The sequence below is a fragment of the Athene noctua genome, chromosome 3 (genome assembly GCF_965140245.1).
Source record: "Athene noctua chromosome 3, bAthNoc1.hap1.1, whole genome shotgun sequence".
Lineage (NCBI taxonomy): Eukaryota > Metazoa > Chordata > Aves > Strigiformes > Strigidae > Athene > Athene noctua.
Genome location: NC_134039.1, coordinates 80,141,093 through 80,163,863, shown reverse-complemented (window position 1 = coordinate 80,163,863; position 22,771 = coordinate 80,141,093). Strand labels below are relative to the sequence as shown.

At 39.7% G+C, this 22,771-nt stretch overlaps 1 protein-coding gene across 1 annotated transcript in view; it reads right to left on the bottom strand.

Moving 5' to 3' along the window:
* Nucleotides 1-22,300, bottom strand: part of DMTF1 (cyclin D binding myb like transcription factor 1) — a 31,291-nt gene extending 8,991 nt beyond the window's left edge. The window contains exons 1-12 of the mRNA XM_074903444.1: nt 22,168-22,300; nt 15,217-15,333; nt 14,605-14,724; nt 12,980-13,074; nt 12,115-12,229; nt 9,020-9,096; nt 7,629-7,786; nt 6,818-6,850; nt 4,972-5,081; nt 3,991-4,219; nt 2,179-2,330; nt 474-689 (exon numbers count right to left, since the gene is read on the bottom strand). Coding sequence (XP_074759545.1) covers nt 474-689; nt 2,179-2,330; nt 3,991-4,219; nt 4,972-5,081; nt 6,818-6,850; nt 7,629-7,786; nt 9,020-9,096; nt 12,115-12,229; nt 12,980-13,074; nt 14,605-14,724; nt 15,217-15,325 — 1,414 coding nt within the window. The 5' untranslated portion in view covers nt 15,326-15,333; nt 22,168-22,300. The remainder of the gene's footprint in view (nt 1-473; nt 690-2,178; nt 2,331-3,990; nt 4,220-4,971; nt 5,082-6,817; nt 6,851-7,628; nt 7,787-9,019; nt 9,097-12,114; nt 12,230-12,979; nt 13,075-14,604; nt 14,725-15,216; nt 15,334-22,167) is intronic.
* Between the last annotated feature and the right edge of the window lie 471 nt (nt 22,301-22,771).

The following is a 22,771-nucleotide window of genomic DNA, read 5'->3' as shown; positions in this document are numbered from 1 at the left end:
GTATTCTTCAGAACTTAGGGACAGTAGTGTATGTATTTTACAAAAGGAGATCTTGTACATGACAGTCATTGTTCTGGACAAGAGCTATCAGAAGAAACTTAAGGAATGAACATATATACTGCATCTTCATTAAGATGAACTTCTTAACTTCACTTGTGTAGTGAAGCCTTTCAAAGAACACGTTATACGGCAAGCTCTCGTGTGCATGCACACAGACAAACACCAGCAACCCCTATGTGCAGGCACTCCAATTGCAGCTTCTTGGTACTACTGTCACAGGAACACCTACATTTGCCCAACAAAGTTAGAAACGGGCAAATGGAATCCAGAAATCCTTAATCTGAAGTTACAGCAAGACTGAAGCAGAGTTAATAAAATCCTTTAAGACATGCTCACTCCTCCTTCACCATCTTAACATAAGAAAGCTTTAGATTTCATCAGAGGACAGCAAGTCGTTCGTTTCAGCTACTTACAGACATGTGTAATCTGGACTGGAATCTGCAAAGCTGCCACAGGGCTTGGTGCATTGCCTGCGTTCTCTTCAAAGCGAGCCACTCGAATCTGCACGTGCTGAACCCCCGAATTGGAATTAGTGTTTGGTAATCCACTTCCAGATTTGTTCTCCGAAAGCTGGTGCCCTGGATTGTTTTTTTGGTTCTCATGGAGTTGTTTAAGGCCCTTTATCAGCACTGAGAGAAAGAATACTCATGCTAAAGCATGTTGAAGAAGCACATTTGAAATGCTGCATGTGAGATTTATCCAAGATGAATAAAGTAACCAAAATCCTTCTGAATTTGGAACCTAAACAATTTACAGAGATATATCAACTAGAAATTTAGCACATACGTAAAACACATTCATAGTCAACTACTGGAGTCAATTTGATTTTCTCAAGGAACTGAGGCATTGTAGGATGCTTGGGAAAAAAAATGAAAAGCTCATAAAATTTTGGACCTCTCTAAACCTGGTGTATCCCCAAGCTACAATCAAGTACCAGTATCACTAGTTGTGTAATGCTGCTATCAGAAATAAACCCTTCAATCTTACAAAACACGGATGCTGATCTGTTCAAGAGGTTGACAGAACTATCACTGGAAATAGGGAGCAAGACAGAATTAATCTCAGAATAGCTATACTACGGTTCGTTGTCTGTGCATGAAGTGGCCCACTGCTCCAATAAAACTGCCCTCCTTTCTTCCCTATGATTGCTTTGGTCTCAAAGAGGGAGCGGTTGATATATACAAGGTTAGAAAAGCAGAGGGCTCTGCTTTTGTAGCATTCAATACAGCAAAGTGCTTAAAACATCTCCCACTCCTGACAGCGTGACATTTTGTCTGAGGAAAGAGAGTGGAGCCTGTTGATTCAGTGGCGTATTTATATTATGAAGTATTTGATGGAACAACTGCCTATTGATGTATGTTAAGCATAGTAGGGCTGCCCTCTCATTTTCAGCCTCCAGGCATGACTAATATATAACCACACTGACGACCACAGCAAAAGTGTCCATTAAATTACACCTTTCATTACAACATGACTAATCTCTCCGATTTTTTTTTTTTCCCCTCTCCCCAAGTCAGAGAACAGGACTGAACGTCACAGACTGAAACACCCTTTGGCTCAGGCACTAGTTTCTCCAACCAGGAATGAGAAAACACTATGAGACACATTTGGAGAGCTTTATACCCCCGATTCCTCCATTTCTCCTCGCTGTGCAGCCAGTAGTAGATCTATCTTCTGCCTTCAGCTAAGGTTCAGCACCTCACACGGATTTTAACCTTTTCAAGGTAACAGATCTAACCTGAGGTGATAGTGTCAGGCTGCAGATACATATCCTCTTCCACCTGAAGAGGTCACTGCCCTCCATACCAAAGATCATCATCATCTGAGATCTGCCAGCTGAGCTGCTTATATACATGCTCTCCTTTAGCCAAAGGGAAGGGAGCTGGCAAAATCTGCTGTTTAGTTGTATACGTCAGTTTGGCTTGTTTCCACTGAAACACTCAAGGATTGCTTGTAGAAGCAATTCAGCCAGCAGATCCAAGGGGCCAGTAACTTCCAGCAAAGGAACAATGTGCTCTTTGGCCAGCAATGCTGTGAGCAGACAACAAAATGCAGCCTTATTCCTTTGACATTTGTTACAGGAGCTTTCAGAAGAGAAGTGTGCAAGCAGTACATTACCAGGGAATGAAACATCTTTGTGGTTTGAAATCTGTCTTTTAATGGTCCACCATTTACTCCGAAGCCACTGTGGTGAGCGGACACTACTCCATCCTTCAGCTAGTAAATCCCAATTGATGTCATTTTCATCAGAAACTTCAAGTTCCGCTATCCTGGCAGGATACAGAAAATATTTACCTGTTAGAAACTACCCTCCAGACTGGAAGGGGTGTTGCACATCTCCGGTCTTGTCACACGTAACAGCGGCAAAATGGCATGCTAGTGAATAGTCCACCAGAGCTCATGAATCGACACAGGCTTCCAAGGCGCCACGCTGCCAGAGGTCAAGCAGAATCATAAACAACAGAAGATGGACTAGACCTGTTAGATGATCCAGTCCATCTCCTTGCCATGCAGGATTATTCTCCTTATTTACATATATATTAGGACTTCGATCAGATTATTGTGAAGCATTCCAAATGATGGTACTTGCATCTTTTCTCTTTGGAAAACCATTCCCCAAACGCATCTCCACGGCAGGAAATACTTCCTGAGATTCACTCCGAAATTTCACTTAATTAATTTCATGTTATGATATTTACTTCTGTTTTCTCCTAAATAACATCCGTCCTTAACACAGATTTTTGCCTCCTCTCAGGTGCTTCTTAGCCAAAGTAGATGAAGTTAACTACATTATTGAACAGTTCCTCATAAATCAATCTCATCAAGCTCTCCAGGTAAGGGACAGTCTTCACAATTTTGGCAGATGTTACGCATGCACTGGATTCTACCAGAATCTGTTTGAATACTACAAATATCTCTGAATTGCCTCCAGCTCATCTGTACATGGAGCATATGAAAGAGAGGTGAACAGTGAGAGGGGAAAAGATTTTTGTGGAAGTTAAGAAAAGTTCTCTTCACAAACCAAGCAACAGCATTGAACACTCTTGCTAGATTAAAAAAAGGAAAAAAAAAAAAAAAAAGCTACCAAAACCAACTCTGCAGGATGAGTCAACGATATCTGGATAGACCAAAACAGATACCATTTGTACAGAAATATTAAGAATTATAACCAGCACATTCTGCAATGTGGAATCAGGTTCCTCATTTTGAGTTAATGTCAAACAGCTTCAGTAAATTAGTGAATATTGCTTTGTAAATAACGCTTAAGATTCCCTGGATGTCTTGGCTTTTTATTCCCACCCAAAACTATCAACCCATAAAAATCCACTGGCTAAAAAGCCTGAGTTAAAGGCGTTCAAAATGGGAGGAGGACTGGAGAGAGCGAAAGATTTCCAAAGTTACTACCAGGTTGCCAGTTCAAATATAGTCAAAGATGCTGATATCCAATCAGTGTTTGGTGGCCTACATGAAATTAATTTGCAGTCTCAGTTTAGTTCTTTGTAGACAAGATGTCCACATCACAGAAACCACCACCACACTTGACCCTTGTTGGTCATCTCAGCAGAGAGGCCAAGGACTGAACGGGCAGGGAGACTGAACTACCCTCCAGTTAAGGGTTAAAGCGCATTGGTGGGGCAACGTGTTGGAAGCTTGCACGGTCGCTGCCTGTGCTGTACCTTTTCTGTGGAATAAAGAAGACTTCAGTCTCCAGGGTTTTCAATCTGACACCTTTCACGAACACTAACATTCACTAAAAAAACAAAAAACAAAAAATATGTTCAATAATAAATCTCTGGGAACTGTAAACACAGCAGTGATTTTTGGAGGGTTCTAGAGATTTTACTGTCTAAAAACCAGCAAAATGGACCCCAATGGAATCCTGCTAGTGTAATGTATTACAAACCTTTAAAAGTAACTAAAATAACAAACCTCAAGATCAGATTTATTTCATCTTCCTTGGTCCACTCAGTGCCCCCACTTTGTTTCCAGTTGAGATAGTTGAGCCATTTAGAGCGGCACTGCTTTTCAGAGCGTGTCCCGACCCGTTCTGCCACGGCAGCCCATGATACACCTTGTGTGACAATGTCACCTGGTTCTGTGCTAGTTAGCTCATGCACTACTTCTGCTAGTCTTTTTTCTTCTTTCTCTGTCCATTTTCCTGAAAGAGAGAAAAGCCCTCCAACTTAACCAACAGCAGATGCCCTCCGTTGTGATCTGTAACTTGTCAGCAGACATTTTCCTTCACTGCCTAACACCTTATCCCAGATGCACATATTGATGTGTGATGAAGATATAACTGTTCTTACTTACTAACAAATTATATTATAGCCATTAACGAATGTGTAATTCAGTTGTTTTGCTGCCAAGCATCTTCTTTCTCTTGCAGATGAATGCAGCCACATGGAGCTTATCAAACTACTAAAGAATAAAGCAAACTGCTCCAAGCTACCTGAATTGTACTAGTTGAAGTAAATTAACCATACAACAATTCAGTTTACAGTAATTACATGAGGTCTGACTAAATTTTCTTTTCATTTGAATATACATGCTACAAAATAAACAATACTTTAGTCCTAAAGTGCACCTGTCTCTTAATTGACACTAAACATACAGTGTTATGTTTATAAACTTTAAGCACAAGGCAAAGTACTTTTTAATCCACCTCAGTAAAATATGCTCCAGTGGCATAAATGTATGATGGATAATGGACAGCAAAAATAAACTGAGTGTTCCGATCTGTAAGAAGAGAAACTGGAGAAACCTATATCAAATACGTTGGAAAAATGTCCCCAGGTTTCACACCGTAAGTTCCTCAGTTCAGAGTTACACATCTCTGAAAACACCACTGACAAAGGTAAAGGTGACAGTTTTAACTAGAATATCCATTACTGACATGAGCATTTACCTCACCTGTGTTGCAGGTATCCTTCATCAATCTACATCGATCTTTTACAGAGGAAGCACTTCTCCCCAGTGCAGCTCCTATCGTAGCCCAGTCATTACCATGCTTTATTCTCAGCCTAAATAGAAACATGCTCATTAGCACTGTATCCAGTTATGAGATTACCAAAATATCAAATACGCTCTAATAAAAATAGGATAAACATGCAGATTACAGGCTTAAAGACAGAATGGTGAGTCACTTTGATACTACATTATTAATATTTTCTATCACCACTGCTAATTTTCCTATGTGTTTTCTAGAAGCCTTTTGGGCCAGCTAAGCCACAGGATACTCAACAACTGCTTAATATCTAAATGTTTTGCAGGAATGTTGCTAGACTTAATTACTGTGTTAAATAGAGTATGAACATTTAGGTAAACAGCCACCATCCATTCTACACAAATTCCTCAAAGATTTTCAGGTGGCATAGAGATCGCTTGAGAAAGCTAAATAATGCCTGATGAAATCCCAGGCATCTTACAATTTAAATGAAGCAAAAAGACTGCATAATCATGTTCATAATTTTAACTATTAATTTCCTCCCACACATGACAACAGGTTGCTTAACATGTTGAGCCATAACTACTGTTACCAAATCTGGAACCACAGGCACCTTGCGAATGACACAAACCAGCTAAATTGATCCACACATATCCATCAACGCAATGAAAGACACTCCCTTCCTTCCTTCAGTCCCACCTGGTTTCTTCAAACTGCTCAACTCTGGAAAGCTGCAAGAGGAGATAAAGTCTGCAGCTCCTCCTCTTTGATCTATCAGGTTCATAGTCAAAATCAAAGAGCCGTACTGACAATTTCTGTATCTCTCTAATACTTCATAGGGGAGATCCTACCCTTGACCGGCCACTTTCTTTAGAAGTAACTTTTGTTCCAGTTTTCTAAAGAAAGGAAACTTCTGTTTTTCACAAACATAACTGCAAATGTTGACTGTGCTGGTAAAAATCTGAAACATTATTACTTGCAACAGAAGGTTTGCTTTAAGAACTGTTGCACAGTGCCTTGTTGTGGTTTAATCCCAGCCGGCAACGAAGAACCATGCAGCTGCTCACTCACTCCCCCCACCCAGTGGGATGCGGGAGTGAATTGGGAAAAAAAAAAATAGAACTCATGAGTTAAGATAAAGACAGTTTAATAGGACAGAAAAGGAAGAAAAAAAAAGATGATAATAACAATCTGATAATAAGAATAAACATAAGAGAACAGGAATATACAAAACAAGTGATGCACAAAGCAATTGCTCACCACTGACTGACTGATGTCCAGTCTGTTCCCGAGCAGTGATCTGCCCCGTCCCAGCCAATGCCCCCAGTTTATATCCTGAGTATGACATCCTACGGTTTGGAATATCCCTTTGGCTAGTTCAGATCAGCTGTCCTGGCCATGCTCCCTCCCAGCTTCTTGGTACCTCTTCACTAGCAGAGCATAGGAAATGACTAGTCCCTGACTCAGGATAAGCTCTACTTAGCAACTAAAACATCAGTGTGCTATCAACATGCTCATCCTAATCGAAACCACAAGCACTGCACCAGCTATTGGGGAGAAAATTAACTCGATCCCAGCCAAAATCAGGACATGCTTATGTTCTGAATACACATTAGAAAATATAAAGAAATAATCCAAATGTAGTTTAATTTATCTTCAGATTAATATAGTGACCATTATTTTCTGATAAGAGTTGGAACAGTCAAATTACTTGCAACTTTTCAGTGATTTCATGTAACAAAACCTGTAAAAACTACTCAAGCTACTAAATATAAACAAGGTAGCATGACCTTGTTAATAAAAAAGACTTACTCTTTAAGTTTTTCAATTTCCTCAGGAGTATACCTAAGCAACAGGTAAATAAAAATACATTATTTTAAACAGAAAGCATACAGCACAAATATTTTGTTTTACTAACCACACTTTGCATGTTTAGTTACAACAAGAGATTAAGGAATTTTAGCTGTAATAAACTATCTAGCTGAATGCTTCAAAAGAATGTGAAGAACAAATGCCATTTTCCACATTAGTGTATCTCTAAGGTTATCTGGTTTAAAATTCCTCTCATTTGCCAGCAAATTTCCTCATTCTCAGTGGTGTTACTACTAAGAACAGAATTAGAATTTTGTGGATCAGTCTCTCAAATAAACACGTATTTTTTCCTTCCTCAGTTCACAATCAGCATAAGGCTGACTTTCCATTAAAAAAGAATACTGTTGGGATAGTATTTTTAATTTTCAACTACCTTTAAAAACTAAAAGCTAACACCCTTTTTAGCATTTCTGGATGGTGCCATCCCCACTGCTTTACAGATGGGGAAACTAAGGGCACAGGGATGAATATTGATAAGCTCAAGGTCACAGTTCTAGAAAGAAACTACACCTCAGCAGATGCGTACTAGTCTCAAAAGTCTTCTAATTGTATCAGAATCCCTTCCACGCTATCATAAACTTAAAACAATTATTGTCAAGACTGGTCTACTAGAATTCAGCAGAGGTGACGTGATTAGGAAGCGCTAGGTCTGTTTGGCTAAAATCTTCTGTCTCACATATAACATGTCAAACATTAAATACATGACCCTACTCATACCAATAAAACCATGCAGCATTAGAGGTTTTCATACTTTCCAACATGGTTTCTGTCATCATACATGCGAAGAACTCTTCTATAGACAGCAAAGAGAGGCCGATTCAGACCCCAAGCTATTGTCCTGTAGAAATCTTTTCTTTCATCTTTTGACATTTCAAATATAATTTCGGTGGCATCTTTTATTCCACGGGCCTAGAAGAAAGCATTAAAAAAAAACCAAACCAACAAACCACAAACAAACCACCTTAGATAAAGTCTCCTAGAAATCAAGAAGCAGAATGCTTAAGAACTGAAGCCTAGCATACTAATATGCAACCTTCTATGTATGTCAAATACTACAGTCCAAGAGTTAAACTGAATATTGTTGTTTTTTTCTTTAATATCAGAGTCCAGGTAGATATGGAAGCTCTAACTTTCATCCAGATTTAAAAAAAATCTGTACAATGTCTATTGTAAGATCAAAAATTGAACCATCATTTAGAACATGATGGAAAATACACTGTGGTGGAATTAGCCAGGGGTCATACAAGGGAAACAGTCAAGTTTGTATGTCAAACAGTGCCATATTAATTTATTAAATAATTTTAGATATTCCTTATCTAAAAGTCTTTTTTATCAATTAAACTGTTCTTCTTCTGATGGAAACTTGATACAAAAGCACTGGTGTACAAGAGATCATCTCTAGATTTAAAAAACACTATAACCTATGAATGACTTTGTGTCAGAAATTCTAATACATGTGTGGACAGGCACACTTTCTACAATTAATACTGAGGATTTTTATACCAATGAAGACCAAATTCAGGGCTTTTTTTGATCCACAAATGAAGGATGGTGAACCTGTAATATCCAGGCTATATATTCTCAGCTCTAAGGGCTCAGCTCTAATATTCTGAGCTGTAAACCTACAACAAATATGACTTCTGGGCAATTATCACTGTCAGCATGTTAACTGCATGCATATTTTTACACTGAACTCTTGACACCAATATACTAAGGGAAAGAAAGCAGATACAGGTATCCCGTTAGCATAGCAAATACAGATATGGCATCACAGAAGTCTGGAAGTTGTATTTAATGCTTTGTAAGGAAAATTATCCCTACTCATAGTGCAATTTTTTTCTTTTGTCTTCACCAAAGGTTTCATAAGTGATGTATATTCAGAGAAAGAGACTAAGTCACTTGAGCATCCTGACGTGAAATTTTAAAATGGGTTACATTCAATACACAGGTTAAAAGCAATGTTATATTCAGTAGTCTTAAATCCTGTGTATGGACACAGTTTTCTTATGTATTGCAAATGGGTAATGACTATTTCTACCACAAACTGATCAGAATCACATATTGCATATTCTAGGAAGTACTAAAGAAAGTTGGTTTCTAGCAGAAACTGCATCACCACACCAACTAGCAGATAACACATACCTTTAAATAACGCTCAATGTTACTCATCAAAATGTCAATTTCTTCCTTCGACCACATCCCTTGCTTCCACTTATGGCCTGAAAATAGAAATGCCAAACTAATTACTGAAGTGAAAGTCAGCAAAACAACAAGAGCAGTAATATCAGAAAACACGAATCTCATTACTGCAATTAACAAAGAGGTAATTTTAGCTACTTAAACTAACTAGAATTAAACAGATGTTATTTCAGAACTTATAAACAATCCTTAGTAACTGTCAAATAACGTTTAAATAATGTGACTCAGACCCCTCTTCAAAAACATTTTTTTTAAAAGAGAACATGAATTCCTCTATGTGCTGTCAAGCCACATTTTCAGGCTTTCTCTTCAGCCACAAGTAGAAAATTTCTGTGTTTAAACTGACAGCTGAAATTTCCATGCACTCAAATGATTCCAGGAGCTGGGACTTCAAACGTGACTCATAATATTACTTGAGCAATTGGCAACAATGCGGAGATCTCTTATGTGCCTCATCACTTCCCAACATGTGCGTACTGCTACCTACTCTGAGCGCTTTTCGTAGAGGTAAATGTTCTACCTAGTCTATTTTGACGAGTTGGTCCGTAGTTCTCTCTTTTTTTTTTTTTTTGCATTGGGAAAAATGCCCAGTGGTCACAGTCAAGATAAAAACTCATGGCAAGTGTTTTATTTCCCAAATAAAAGTGTCAAGCCATTAGAAACAAACATCTCTGTCAATGCTGTTAGTAACTACAATGCCAGTTTAGCTTTAAATGCAAAACCAATCAACTTTATTCAGAGAGAAAATTTCAAATCTGAAGTCTATCAATAAAACATTGAAGCATATATAGATGTCTTTTTTTCCCCTCATGCTCATACCATACTTAATACTGCTTATCACTTAAGATTATGCTGGTGACCCAGTTTATATACTGGTGTGTGCTGGCTACCTGCCCATCTCTGCTCAGAAAAATCAGGGTACTTCCTTCTCAGACTGCTAATTATCAGAGCTGAGAGGCAGAACACACCAAAGAGATTGTTTACTCAAATCCAATTAGAGTGAAAAGTACAGGCATTATTACTAACTCCACTGGAATTGATGAGAGAAAACTCTTCCCTTGTGCCTGATGGCTTCAATCTCTTCTTCTAAAGCTACAGAGACAGAACAGTAATCTACTATTGTAGTTGGGATTCCCACCTCTGTCCAGGCATCTAAAATGACTTAAAGGGACAGTTACTCTTTATATGGAATAATCTTTAATACCCAACTATTTTAGGAAAGGAAACATATTTTACCTTTCACATTTTTGCATATTCAGTACCAAGATTATTACAAACTACCCATGGGTCTTCAAAGAAAGCATTATCCATGGGACACTGCTATAAAATGATGAGCTCAGGCAACACATGTTGAACACAGAGCTACTGTAAAAGACAACACATGCTGGGATTCCTCCTCAGCTGATCTCTGTCACAGAACATGGAGACCTCAAGAAAAGTTCAGCTGGTATGGATTCTCAAATATTCTTCTCAGCATAATTTATTGAAAGTGTCTTCTTCAAATTATTAATCTTTAATTAGAATCACCAGATTTAGTGCCCTTGTTCATTCACAACTGTAAACACCACTTGTGATATATGGTCAGTTGATATGCCTGTGAGACAGCTACATATGTTGTAATCTTCTAATATATCTAATAAGACATGAGGCCACCAAGACACATGAAAACAGTCATTTAAGTCTCTGGCAAATCATCAGTACATACTCTCCCAGTCACAGCTGAGAATGTGCTGCTCCCAACCAAAGTCCTTTACCACTGGCTACGGAGAAGATCATAACCTCTGTGCTTCCTCTGACCCTAGAGCACAGCAAATGCAGCAACAGGATTTGTCACTACTTCCACCCAGATGCCTCAGTGCTGTGACGCAAAGAGATCTCTTTGCTATCCCATGTCTGCCCCACTCCTTGGACTGAACACTGAATAGCTCTGAAGCCCTATAAATCTAGTAAGACAGACAGAGAAAACGGGGAGAATTATTTATTGGCTGGTAAAAGTTAGTGCACACTTGAGATCAGTGAGTGAAATGGTTGTTGACAGAGTTGTTCAGCTACCTTTCTCTGAATTTTCCATATCCAACACCCAGGTTCTATTTGCCTCATCCACATTTTTTCACTGACTCTGCAGTACACTCAGCTCTCTGGAGCAGAACTCACTGGGTAAGAGATCATTTGCTTCTGTGAGAGAAAACCATTACTTTTGTTCCTAAAGTTTTCTAATCAAAAAGGGAGTTGCTTTGGACTCACTGAAAAACAATTTTCTTTTCCCTAGAAAGAGGTAAAGTCAGGGTAAGAAAAATAGTAGAGAGACTGAGGAAACTGGAGAGACAACATGTCTTCATTTGACACTAAGCTGCTTCTCTAGGTTTAGAAAGGCACTTTCCCCGGGGGGGGAAAAATAAAAAAAAGCAGCTCTAAAGTTCAGCAACTACTACATGATTGCCCAGATACATTTTGAAAGCAAAGAATGCCAATGGGGTGGCAGTTTTAGAAGCAGAGTGATTATTTCAGTAGATCCTGGTCTGCATGATCCCTCTACTTCTGAAGCAACTCCACTCCAGAAACTGTTTAATATGAATCACAACAGAGTAGCCAGACTAGTAAAACCTACTTGGAGGAAGATGGATTAACTTGAGCACAGATTAATTTTTTTCCTGGTATACCCCCCTCTGACTGCAGCTTTCCATCTCTTAGCCAGGTAGAACTGCAAACAGAGCAAACACAACTGTCTGCCCCACGTGTGCCGACACACATTATCTACAGCTGTTCTCTACCACGGCCACTAGAATCACTGCCACTGCTGCAAGCATGGCCCCTCTTCCTCTCCAAGTGTTTTTGGAATTCCAACTCTCTTCTTGCAGTCAAAGTATAAGAGGGATGGTGAAATCTTAATGCATTAGATGTCTTCGCATTTTTAGAATCAGTCTTCTCGATGACCTTCACTAAAACAGAGATTACTTTATGTAACCTGCAAAATGTTGAAACATTTGGAACAGCTTATCCTTTTACAGCATGGGAGAACTGCATTTGAAATATCCTACCTTTATTTGTTAGAGAATCCTTATCCTCTTTGGTTGTGAACCAGGCTTGACTAACAGCTGACACTTCTTCATTGCCCATTGGGGAGATTTCATCCAGCTGTTCATTCTGAAGAATCTTGAAAAGACCAATACGAAATCACCCAGTCAGATCTTCAGTTCTTTCTATCACCTTGCATTTAACATGGAGGCATAACTTGAAGGAAAATGAAACCAGCACACCTAGTTACCTTGCTGACTGCTCAGAAAGTGCCACTTTTTAGATAATGGCATTAAATTACAGTAGTTTTTAAAACATCTGAGTAAGATTTAGCATTTTAACATATAGATGCTGTGAGAATTAATTAGGTAACTTTCTTCATCCCGTTTAACACACAGTGAATAGGAAGAGTCTCACTGGCTTTGGTGGAAAGAGGACTATGTCCAGCATCTCCAATCTAGAACTTTTAAACATGGTAGTCTACAACGGGGACTGTACGTAACTGTTAGGACTGGTGACAAGACAAAGAAAATTTAGGCCTGTTACAAAGCTTAATTTATAATCAAAGAATGACAGAAATAACAGATAAACTTGTCTTCTATGCAGATCATCACAGAGCAAGTAATTATCAGTGAAGGGTTACATCTATTACTGTTTACTGTATTGCTCTTTGGGCAGTAAGTTACACTATAAATACCCTCTTTAATACATAAAATGATTCAATTGCACTTTTATAGAACAACATTTTACAAACAAGATCCATGCTCAAATACATTAAATACCAAAAGTAATCTTATTAATAAATCCTTTCTGCTGTTTGTTTCCCTTTCAATTTCAATTTAAATAAAAATGTACATCAAATAGATCAATTTTGAAGTTTTACTCTACCTGAATCTGAGTAACAGTTCCTTCGTTAATCTCATCTTCAGCTACCTCAGTGGTAGCAGTCATGGTCACCTCAAAGCTCTGATCATTTTCTGAAACTTCAGAATGGGTAAGTTAGTTGTATACCTTACTCCTGTAACATTTTTAATGCATGCTCCAGGTTTTAGAAATTGCTACCCTTGCAGTGAAAATTGAAAGAGGCCTTATTCAGTATTTATTTCTTGACATAGTAAAATCACCAAAATGATTATCAACTGTTCCTCTTCAAAAAATTTGAGTTTTGAAACCTTCAGATTTACACTTGACTACAACTAAGACATAATGTGAAATATATAAATAAAAGGTGTTTGATCTGATGCAAACATTTGGTGTTGTATTAATGCTTCCTTTCCCGTCCTATCTTCAGTATCTTCCAGTTACTAAAGGATAACCTTCAAATCTTTCGGCTCCATTCTTTTTCCCATTTTCCTTTAACTTCCACATGATAATGCCTTTACTTCTAAGGAGTTTCTACTAAGTTCCACCAAATAAACAGCCACTCTAGGTATTGTAAATTGGTATTTTAACTTGCTAGATCTTGCTTTGCTTCCCTTTGGGAGATTATAATAGAATCACAGAATCACAGAATACCAGGTTGGAAGGGACCTCAAGGATCACCTGGTCCAATCTTTCTTGGCAAAAGCACGGTCTAGACAAGATGGCCCAGCACCCTGTCCAGCTGAATCTTCAAAGTGTCCAATGTTGAGGAATCCATCACTTCCCTGGGGCGATTATTCCAGTGGCTGATTGTTCTCGTCATGAAATATTTTCCTTTTGTATCCAATCGGAACATCCCCAGGAGCAACTTGTACCCATTTCGCCTTGTCTTTTCCATGTGACTTGTAAAAAAGGGAGTTTTCACCTTCTTTGTAGCCACCCTTTAAATAAGATCTCCCCTAAGCCTTCTCTTCCCAAAGCTGAACAAACCCAATTCCCTCAGCCCTTCTTCACATGACAGGCTTCCCAGTCCTCTGATCATCTTTGTGGCCCTCCTCTGGACCCTCTACAGCCTGTGCACATCTTTTGTGTATAGCTGGGACCAAAACTGAACACACTATTCCAGGTGTGGCCTGACAAGGGCTGAGTAGGGTGGGATAATGACTTCTTCACCTCTGCTGGTGATGCCCTTTTTGAGGATTATATTGAACTATCTAATATGCCATCAACTTCCTTAAGATTAATTCAGTACTCAGCCTACCTTTTGTACAACAATCTACCTTAGAAAGACCATAAATCTCAATATTACAAAATTGAAATACAGAAATACTAACTATACTGTTTGATCGTTTTAAAAAAACCTACTCGCTCTTTGCTTGAAAACAGCATCTGGTTTGTTGTTCATTCACTTATTCGATGCAGCCGTGCCTGCAGGTCTCTAACTGTAAAGCAGTTTTGTTCTGCCAGTACTGTACAGATAACAATTGCTGCAAAACCATCCAAGGCTGAGAGGTAAAGATGATACTTAAGTATATTAATAAAATTTGAAAATAAAACATGCAAAGTATTCTAATGTGATCCAAGGAGTCCACTTTTAACCTTTACCAACAGAAACATTTGCTGTAAGAGTACATAAACTTAAAAGAACTTACTTGGAACTGCAACAACAGAAATGCACGGAGTGGAATCATCAAGGCTTTGATCATCCTCTGATAAGCAAAGCCTCTTGTGTGGAGGTTCAGTGCTGTCTTCAGAGTCTACTTCATCAGCTTCTAACAACAAAAACACACGCAAATTACTTTCTGTTCACAAAGTGGACCAAAACAAAAGGTAGAAGCAAATGTGATAGGTTGGTTCAGTGCTTTACTATTGCCCAGGTAACTGATCCGAGTCACAGGCAACAACAGTTCACATGCTTCCTTCAACACACATTTTCTCTTGAGTTTTTGTTTGCAAATTCCATCCACAGCCCATCACACACAAACCAGTCCCTTAAGTGTACAGAAATTTGGGTATGTGCTTGGTTCTCAGAGCCCATTTCCACTGAACTAAATCAGAACAACTATCTCCTTGTTAGGACACATACATACATAATTTTGCAATTTCCACCTAATTTGACACTTTATTCTTCTTTAAACTGAAACAGAACAAATTTCAGAACAGTAAGCTGAATCCAAGTAGCTCACAGAATTTGGGGGCAGGGAAGTACAATGGTTAAATCAATGAAAAAAGAAGAAAAAATACTATGCAATACAATTCTATACCATTTTGAGGGCAATGAAGTATAAGGTTCCCTTCAGTGTCCTGAGTCAAAGTCACAGAGTTCACGGTTTCTACTGTCACTGTTTCAGACTCTTCTTCAACTGTGCTCATACTCAAACCTGAAAGAACAATACAGAGGTTACTTTTCTGCAGTCAGACTGCCGTGTTGAACATAATGCTGATTCCTTTACCTCAACCAACCAGCATAAACTCCCTCAGAGAATAACAAACGTCTGGTTTGTTCTTTCACATGAAAAGTTTCATGGTTTAAGACATTCATTCACCTGCCTTTACTTTTCCTGCATACTTACATGTCACACAAGGTAACATCGGATAGCTTCAAAGCTACTTTTCTAGTTAAAAATAGTACCTAAACTCCCTATTCAGAAGCATTTGCAATCTACTACTATTTTAAACATAGGCTATTCCTTTTTCAGCATTTCTAAATTCTCCACATCTGACACTTTCTGTCTCAATAATATTTGTTTCACTGCTCATTTAATAATTTTATTATTATATAACCTAAAGCTAGTCAGGACTGAGAAATATTTTTCTAGTGTCACACTACTCATGGCTGCACTATTTATAGATTGCTAAGTTGCAAAGTTTTATTCCTTCTATACATAAAACTAATGTGAAACTAGTATTTTTTTTTTTTAGCATTTAAACAACATGAGCAACAGAACAACTGGGTTCAACCAATCACCAATCTAAAAAAATTAAACCAGGGTAAGTATTATACATGGAAGTCAGTGAACCTGGGCAATACAAAGTGCTTCTGATAATCTTGTTTCCACTATAAAAGTACTATGAAGAAACCCAAAGCTTATATGAATTTCGATGTAAACTAGCACTATTACTAATTTTGAAACAAAACAAAACCCCACAAAAAAGTTCTAATCCACCAAATACAAATAAATATAACCTTTTCTGCTGTAGAAGCTAAATGAAATCACATCTAAAATATCCAGAAATTTTGCAATGATTTCAAGAGTTTTGAGCACCCAGGTTTGGTGACTGGTTTTGGCAGAGATCTGTAAAAAGAACGCATCATCTATCTCTCCTTGGAGTACTCAGTCCTTTTAGTGTATCTTCTCATATATCAACAACAGAAAAAAAACAAACCACCTTGTATTTTTAATTTTGAAACCAAAATACTATTATCAACAATTTTAACTTACAATGTTAAAAGACCACTGACTATAGCTTTAAAAAAGAAAAAAAAAAAAATCACTATTACAAAGCTTCCATGTACCAGGCAGAGATACCCATATACCCATACATAAGTGGAATTTACAACCTGGATTTTAAATCCCCTGTATAATGTTAATAAAATTTAAAATCAGAAAACATGTTCTTTGGTATTGAAGATTTTCAAGAGCAGTGTTTTCTTGGAAGGATAAAAATACTGCCAGTCTTTCAATAAAATTACTTATCACCTCTCAAGCTTGATGAAGATTTGGCACATCTTTAAGCACATGTAGTGACTGATTCCTACTATGAAGTGATATTACCCATCTGAACGTGTCAAAAAATTCAGATACTGCTGACATTTTAAATCAGAGGGTTCTCAAATTTACTTTCATATCTACCATCAGCAACAGCTCCTTGCCACATGCAAGTGTGGGAGGCAATCACTTGCTCGGGATTCATCTGCTTCTGAGTTTTACAGCCTCTGCCCTATCCTTTACTAGGAGTGATGTTTGCTGCACGGCTATAGTACCAATTTTAAAGAGCCAAAAGAGGCAGCCTTAACTCTAAAACATGAAGAAAGAAATCCAAAGTGTTATAGCTAAATTAGCAGACTGTAACTTCTTCAATTCAGGTTTGAGTTATTCATTTGACTTTTCTGGAGTGAACAAACTGGATAACTCTGGTGGGCCAAAAGAAACAGATTTTCTTTTTCATGTTCATATGTCCTTTCTGAGTAACTTTTACTACATGAAATGCTGTAGCAAAAATTACAAAAGTTACCTGAAACACCATGGAGTACTCTTCTTTAATTATACCTGAACAGATAGCGATAACATTTATTTTTCTACAGTCAGCTGAACGTACCTATTTTTCTTCTCATCACTATAAAGGCTTGAAAGACATGAAATTTATTTTTATAAAACACATTATGTCAATCCCATACTCCACCTAAAACTGACCTAGAAGCAGTGAAAACTACAGCACCATCCACAGCATAAGACCATTCCTTCTTTTGACTGAAAGAATACAGAAAATGGAAGACAGTAACAGCAAAGCTGGGCCATTCTTTCATCAGTTACTCAGGATTTGCTGAGAATCAAGAACTACATTTATAGGATTAGGCTCCCAAATCAAAAGCACAGAGTAATTAGGTTTGTCCGTTTGCGTTTTCGCCCTCAGTGGTTTGCCACGTTAGAGGAGAAAAGGATAGAGCATGGAAGGGGTCCATGTATCCAAACCTTGCATTTCCATCAAAGCTGGGGAAGATACACCCCGATCAATAGCTGCTACCCCGTCACTTCCACACAAACAGAGCTGTAACAGGACTCTAATTCAGCAACAGCTGGGGCACCACATCTAACAGCGGCACCGATTCTCCCCATCAAGTTAGATGTCTGCACTTGTCTGCCTGAGCTCCCTGGTACTCCTTACAAAGCACCAAGAACTGCGCACGGCACATTGTTCAAGGAAGTGCTGTTTCCCAAGAAGTGCTCCTCCATGTATTTCCTGGACTGAGTGAGGTTATAGAACTTTTTGCCAATCTCCCTGGAATGGTTTATCCCAAAGGTAATTACAAGCTCTTCAGAGGAAAAAAAAAAAGGAAGTTCTGTGTCAAATACTTGAGATTTAGAATATCTCAGATTTTCTGAGTAAAGGTAATAACCATAACCAAGCCTTGATAAAAACTTAGGAAGAGCCAAATCCTTGATGTGACTGGAAAAATTCTCACCAACTTTCATGGATATGGCCTTGGACCTCAACTGAAAACTGACTGCAAAGAACATGAGCCAGCAAGTTGAAGTCAATGCGTATTTTGGACATTATTTTTTATTTATTAGACTAAACAAACACAAGAAAATTGAAGGAAACAAACTTGCTCTTTCAAGATACATTTACACCAGGACGGGAGTGCTAACCCATGAAGACATGAATTAGTGACAGAAAGGTGAGAAAAAAAGACCTCGAGTAACTGTGGTGGTTTTTCTGTGTGAATAGGAAACAATCTCCAGGTCTTATAAAAATCACTGCTTTACACGTAAATAATGACAGAGCTACCAGGTATGCTTAAGATACATCAAATATGGCATATGATGGAACCACTTGGAGTTTATGGAGAGCTCAGTGGAGAAAGCCCAGTGCTGCTGCAGAAGACAATGCCCTCTGATGCGAGTTTCTCTGATACTGGCTGCAGGGACACTCTACTCGCCCGATGTCCTTGATTTATCATGGGATGACAGCTGAAGCCATGCTAAACAATGCTGAACCACCGCAGAGGTCTTTTAGGATGTGCCACACGTATTCTGTTTAATACAGATACCTGCACATCCACTACACGTCTGCTCTTGAAAAAGTTAAATACAAAGTTAATTACAGCCAATGTTTCCTAGTTAGGGAGAATCGTGACATGAGTACTCTCATCTCATCACCTCCAGAATATCACCTTCTTTTCATAACTTCACTAAGTATGCTTTAGAAAATGCATTACCTTCTATTGGAAACAAAAAGCTTGCTTTCATTTTAAATGCATGACCCAAGACTTTTCTTTAATCCTCGATTCAGACACATTCTTCACAAAGATACCAATCTACCACTAATATTTTATGTTCTGAAGGAGGGTGTGAGCTTGTGGGGGAAGGGAACACTGCCGGATGCACAGACACTAACAGTGTGGATGCATATTATGAAATGAAGATAGCATAATCTTAAATTTCTAAGATAGCAGCTTAGAAATCTTTGTATTTTAAAAAGCACTTTTTGGCTTTTTAGATTTTTGGGTGTGTTTACCAAATCCATAATTTTTAAGAGTTTTAAACAGGTTTCGACATGCAGATGAACAGATAAGAAAATACTTTGCCTACAAGAATCATTTAATATAAAATTCCAATATAAATTTTCCACTAAAGCCACGTAATACAATAGTTCTTATTTATTTGGGAAACATGCAGCAGATTTAGGCAGAAAAAACCTACAAAGCTGATTTTATAATGTTACAAAGAAACTGAACATTTTTATACAAAATTCCTGTAATTCTAAATAACCATTAGGCAGATGGGCTCAATTATTCTGTGGCATGTAAAACTTAAGCACTTCTAAGAAACAGCATTTTTACCCTTGCAGACAGAATTCTGTCATTATGCTTAGTTACTAACTGAATGTTATGGCTAGTTTTCTGTGGACTGTTGTAAATATTTTAAAATTTCGACATGAAATTGTATTAAAGGCCATGTCTTCTGCACTGGGCAAAAAGTAAAAGTATATTTCACTAAGTCCTGTAAGAGGCAGAAATGGAAGGGAGCAAAAATTAAGGGAGGCTTCCGGCTATTGAGTCATTTAACTGGAACAATCACATGGGATGCACTAGGATTTCAAGACATTCATTCAAGAGTAACACAAAGGAAACCAAGTAATTACAGGACTTCATAAACCTCCTATTTAAGGAAGCCTGAATATTGAGTGTATTCCATACCAAGTCAGTATTTCTAATACATAATCAGGAGTTTTTGCTATTCAACTAGTGCCAAGACTCTTAATGCTATTATTCAACAAAAAAACCTTTCCTCCACGCCAGTGTTCTGCTCTAATTTAAAATTCCACCACACAGAAATTGTCTTTAACAGCTACAACAGGCGTAAGAGGGGATCAAACCAGACAGATATCAAACAGAAGGATCCAAAGACCATGCAAAGATTTATTAAACTATATCAGCATGACATTACAGTGCTTTAGGAACAGTTACATTCTACTCATCAGTGGTATTTAGAGAAGTGGGCCATCACAGAAATGAAATATATGGGGAGACACAATGGGACAAACTGTTCTCATTTGCATCGATCCAAATTTGGCAGAACTCCATGAGTTCTAGCCTATCCATTGATATTTAATAAAAAGCACTGAGCATGCTTTAAATGTCATGGGGTGGGAAGAAAAAAAAAAAAAAAGCAAGCTAAGTCCTATCTCTTTCAAAAGAAAAACCACAAAAAGTTGTATGTTTTCTTTCTCAGTAACAGAGATGTAATGCTCTTGGGCACACGGTTATGACTATGGATAAAAATCTTGGTAAGACTGATATGCACTAATATTCTTTCATGTAAATCCAGTTTCATTCTGAGCATTCCATTAACAACTTCACCTTTAAAATAACAGGTATAAATTTAGCATTCAATAGAACACGAAAAGTTGATTGTTATCCTAATTGTACAAGGCATAAGACTGATAAACAAAGCCACAGCTCTGTTGCTTTCTGATTGACAGACAAGCACAATATTAATGCTCATAAATAAGGGGCTATTAGAAAATGTAAAATACAGTACAGACACGTGGAGGTCTTAGACTGTCTCTTATACATCCACCTTTTATAATTTTGAGTGGTTAATCCAAAAATCAGTATTTTTAGGCATTCTATTTCAGGTGTTTTAATTAACATTCAATCTTTTGGATAAGTCATAAAACATCATCGAGAAAGTTTCAGTAGGTGTCCGGAAAACAAGCATGAAATTGTTGCCATTATTATATTCACGTGGATTAATAGAAATGAGGATTTGAACAAGATGTGCCTACCTCATCGCAAAGCCTACAACTCGATTTTGCAATGGGATTTTAACTATGCTGTCAAGAAGTCAACTTACATCTATGGCCAGAGCAGCGCTGGCAAGCAAAAAGCATTTTCTAGATTACTTCAACACATAACTTACAATGGCCAGGTGGGGCTGAACAATGGTAACTCTGTGAATAAATATAAATACTGTGTCAGCTAAAGAGGTAGATAGTAGAAGTGTAGTATTATGCTTCGCTGTGCCCAAGTGCATGATGACCATCAACAGAAACCTCAGAAAGGAAAAAAAAGGGAAAAAAAAAAAAAAAAAAAAAAAAAGGCTTGTCCGACCGGAATCCTTTATTTTGGCAAAACATAACTCTAGTGCAGAAAAGCTGATACCGCTTTTAAATGAAATCCCTGATCTTGGCTAAGTTACACATTTCAGACTCCACTTAAAAATAAAGCCCCAAGCAACCTCAAATCACTACTCTCGGTGGGCGAAAAAAAAAAAATAAAAAATTATGAAACAAAACAGATAAAAGCCACAAGCTTAGGATACCTCAACCGCAGACCCAGCGAAGGGAAATCGGGACCTTTAAACGCGTTCGTGCAGGTGGCCTTTTATTACAAACACCAAGGTAAGGCGACGGGAGTTTAAAACAGAAATAGCAAACAAAAAACCCAACCCGCACACCACCCTCCCCTTTCCCGTGCCCTCCCAAGGGAGTCGAGGTTTGGCAATTTCCAAGTTTTCCCCTATTTTGCCGCCCCCCGCCCCCCCCACTTCTTTCTGCGCAGCGGTCCCGACGCCCGGCAGCACCCCGGCGAACAACGGCCCGCGGGACAAAGCCGGCGGGAGGCAGCGGCCCGGCCCCAGCCCCCAGCACTGCCCCCGGGGCGGGCGCAGCGCCCCGCGGGCGGCGGCTCCGTGCCTCAGGGCCCGCCTCAGACCCCCGCTGCCCCTCGGCCGCCAGCGCCGCCATTTGGTCCCGGGCGGCCGCCGCCACCGCCATTTTCCCGTCCTCTCGGCGGGCGGCGGCGCTGGCCGAGACCGCCGCCCAGCTCCGCTGCCAGCCCCGCTCAGCCCGGCCCGGCCCGGCCCAGTCCGGCCGAGGCGTGGGGCCGGCCATGGCCGCCTCCCGCTCCCCCGGCCCCGCCGCGCTCCGCCGCCGCCGCGGCCCGGCCGCTCCCGGCCCTGTCAGCCCGCAGGCCCCCGCGCACTTACTTCCTGTTTTGGGTCCGGGCACTTGAGAAACCAGGATGGAGACTCCCAAGTACCAGGATGGAGGCGCCGAGCGGCAGCGAGCGGCGAGTGGGGGAGGCGGAGGCAGCGGCGGGGCGAGGCGCAGGCAGCCCGCGAGCCCGCCGGAAGGTTCCGCCGCCCGCCCGCCGCCGCTTCCGCCCCGCCGCCGCGCCACAAAGCGCACGGCGCCTTCCCCTGCCGCGCCGCCGGGCAGGCGGGAAGGGGCCCCGCGCCCGGCCCGCAGGGAAACCCGCAGGGAAACCCGCGCCCCGCAGCCACGCGTCCTTCCTGCCTCGCTCTTCCTCTCCCTCCCGCCTGATGACCCGGGGGAAAACAATGGCGTGTTATCAAAAATGAGCCTTAAAAATGAGAGGAGGGCAGCGCTTACCTAGCGGTGTGCGGCTTGTGGCGCTCACCGCCTCATGGAGCGGGTACCTGGAGGCACATTGACCCTTGGCAAAAAAAATGTCACCCGCTGAGCCCGCTCACAGACAGACTGCCTGGATCAAGGCAAGAGGGTGAGCGGAGTCCCCTGCCTGTGTTTGTGTGTGTAAAATCCTCATGACGCTTCTACCACAAAGCTCCT